This window comes from Eimeria acervulina, genomic scaffold (assembly GCF_000499425.1).
Source record: "Eimeria acervulina Houghton genomic scaffold, Eah_scaff2135, whole genome shotgun sequence".
NCBI lineage: Eukaryota > Apicomplexa > Conoidasida > Eucoccidiorida > Eimeriidae > Eimeria > Eimeria acervulina.
The window spans coordinates 1-3,237 of NW_013548629.1; the positions used below are offsets into that span (position 1 = coordinate 1).

At 60.8% G+C, this 3,237-nt stretch overlaps 1 protein-coding gene across 1 annotated transcript; it reads right to left on the minus strand.

Annotated features, from left to right (window-relative positions):
- Window positions 1-356: 356 nt before the first annotated feature.
- On the minus strand, window positions 357-2,009 carry EAH_00065210 (SET domain containing protein, putative; the record flags this gene model as incomplete). The annotated part of the gene is made up of 1 exon (XM_013392873.1): window positions 357-2,009. A coding segment is annotated over one exon (1,653 nt), but the record flags the coding sequence as incomplete, so codon positions are not given.
- Between the last annotated feature and the right edge of the window lie 1,228 nt (window positions 2,010-3,237).

Sequence of the window (3,237 nt, forward strand, 5' to 3'; positions counted from 1 at the left end):
CGAGTGTGTTTATCGAACATAACCCGGAACCTGACGCAAATCCCCGGGCCCTCGCCTCCCCTAGTGTTCCATCGGCCGTCATTGATGAAGGCACCCCCGCCAAGCAAAGGGAAAGGCGTGTGAAAACCCAGAAGGTAAAGGTGCTGCATTTGCACGTTCACCACGTGCGAAGCGCACTCCATGTGCCGCAGCAGCAAAGCGGTGCGCCTGTCGATCAAAATCCCGCTGTACTCGCATATCACTGAGCGTCGACTAAACGGGCGGCATGTATATACGCCTAAACCTGAACCCCTGCCCAAAGATGAACCTCCCACCAGCAACCCCTGAGCTATACGCGCCAAAGAATTATAACGTACACAACCTCCGCCGCCACCATTTCCGCCTCCTCTGTCCAACCCCCTACCCGAACCCTTGTCTAGGCCCTCACTAATTGAACCCTTGCGTGGGATGTTTCCCTGCAAACGCTTCTCTACATCCTTCCCATCTACACCCTTGCCTAGGCCTGCAAGCTGGGAGCCCTTGCCTAAGCCCTCGCCATCTGCACCCTTCTGCAATCCCTCGTCTGCCTGCGAGACCGATGCAGACAGAGCATCTGCCTCCTCAAATGATAGAGGACGAGAAGGAACCGAACCACCACGTCCCGCTGAACAAGAGGCGCATGGCCCTGCTTCTGTCCCTGCAGCCGTTGCTGCTTCAGCCGCTGCTGCTGTAGCGCCTGCTGCTGCTATTGGCAAGGGCTCTCCTGCCGCGCTACGTCGTTCTGCAGCAGAACGTGTTGTCATCGCTGCTACTGCGCACTGGCAACACCTCGACTGCCGGCTAGGCGCCGTCTCCTCTTCTGCTGCGCTCGCCATTGTGGCTGCTGCTGCTGCTGCGCTCGCCGTTGCTGGTGTTGCTTCAGCGGGTGCTGCAGCACTGCGGGCGGCCTCAGCGCTCCACGACCGCCGTCGAAATCTTGGAAGCGGCGTTTGCTGTTCGTGTTTCTGCTGCCCTGTCAAGGTGGCCGCAGCCGCTGTTGCTGCCATGTCCCGTACCGCGGCTGCGGCACAAAAAGCACCAGCGGTAGGAGCTGCTGCAGCGGGAACAGCGGCGGTGGCGCTTCCAAATGTGGGTTCGCTCTGTCTTTCCCTCCGTCTGCGGAGTAACACTTCGTGGGTCCGCCTTTGCAGGGAGGCAGCAGAGGAGCTGCAGTAGCAGCCCTTGATCAAGCCATCCGCAGGTGCTGGTTCTGCTGTTTTGTCTGTGTGTGGGATGAGCCAGGAGGGGCAGCAGCCGTACGGCAAACAGGAAGAAGAGGTCACACCCTCCCCAGCAGCAGCGTCGTTCGTTGCTGCCTTTCTCAACTCACCCTTCTCCTCTGATCCCTTTTTTGCTGCTTCTTCAGCAGCAACATAAGCTGCTTGTGGTACTACTGCCGTAGGGGTCATGTGAGGAGAGGCTATGTTCCCTGCGCCTGCGTCTGCACCAACTGAAGCGGTGTTGGCGAGTCCTGCTTGCTGCCCTTGCCCTTCCCTGTAAGCAAACCCACTGCCCCAGGGCGGACACTGGGCAGCCACTGCAGGGGAAGCAAAACAATCAATGCCCCTCCGCCTGCGAGAGAGGAGACGACGCCTTTTTGTTGGGGGGGGTGGCCAAGGCCTGGCGTGCAGACAGAAAATCGAAGGTAGAAGAGGTAGCAGCAAAGGCGGCACCACCAGCGGCTCTCCTGCTGTGTCTGTGCTACCCCACCAGCTGCTGTCCTCTGCGGCTGCTGCTGCAGCACGCGCCCGCCATCCAATGGCTTCCCTAGCCTCTCTGCGCTCACTGGAAGAACCCGCGCAACCGTCCTGGTGTTGCCCTTGCTGCTGCTGTTGTTGCTGCTGCTGATGTTGCTGCTGCTGTTGCTCCTGCTGCCGTTGCTGTTGCTTTTCTTGCTTTTCTTGCTGTTGCGGCTCCTCCTGGTGAGGCTGCTGCAGCCCCGCACAAGCAGGAGATGCCGACCCCGTGAAGCGGCGCATGGACGGCCGCATGGCCGTCTGCGCGCTGGGGTCTACGCACACCTCTGGCTGGACCTGTGGGGATCGCTGACACCTCTGCGGCCTCGCAATGCTGTGCAGACCCACAGCTCTCTTGACGGGAGGGCTGCGGACTGACGAGAGGCTCCTTTTGGTCGGTGCCCGCGTTTCGGCCCTCCGCGGCCCAGGGCCTTCGGCTGCCCTTGAGCGTGTGAAGGCAAACACAACACAAAAAGCTGCCCGCCACGGAAAGGAAAGGAGACAGACACAAAACACAGAAAGTGCGCAGTTGTACAGAACCCGCGCCGCCACCCGCTTCTTTAAGCTTTTGGTGCTTCTTCACACCAATCGCCGCCTCTTCAGCGCTCCTCCCGGGGCCCCTCACAGATGCTCTGCCAAACACTTTAGACGACGCACTGATGCTGCCGCCGCTGCTTCTGTTCCCTGCAACTGCTACTGCTGTTGCTACTGCTGCTGTTACTACTAAAACGCCCGGAGATCCTCCAACCTCTCACGCCTCTGTACCTGAAGCAGGCGCTGCAGCTCCGCCAGACGCAGCAGCAAGAGTGTGACTGCTTGTGGGCGCTGCTTGTGCCTCTGCAAAGCCCATGACGGGCTGCTGCGAAGCACTGGGAGTGATGGTTGTAAGGGAAGAGGATCCAGCTGCATGCAACCCAAAAGCCAACACTCCTCCCACCTGCCACTTCGGAAGAGCAGCTATCGAGCGGGCAAGGATGCTCTCAGGTGTGGCGGCGTGGGGAAGCCTGCGCCTGAGGCCTATGTCTGCCCCTTGTTTGTGTGCAGCTAGCTGCAGCAACTGCTGCTTTGTAGCAGCCTCAGTAGCCCTCTGCGGGGGGGTGAGAGGGCTTGGGCGGCTTCTAACTTCCGGGCCACCCAAAAAGACGCAGATACACTGTGGCGGAAGGGCGTCTTCGCAGAGGGCCCCTTCGACTTGTGGACAACCGCTAAAGCCTGTCCCGTAGGCCGCTCCTGTTCTGTTTCCCCCAAGGAGCCCAGCATCATACCAGGCAAGCAGACCTCCCACAGGCCTAACTGCAGCCACTCACGCAACGGCGGCTGCCACCTACCAACAGCAGCAGCACTAGTGCCACCGACAGCCGCAACGGGAGCGCTGGCGGCATCTGCAGCAGGAGCGGCCCCTTCCCAGCTCGCGGTCTAGGGCTCTGGGCCACCCTCCGCAACAAGCCACCCACCCCCACCCCCACCCCCTTCCCCCCTGTCC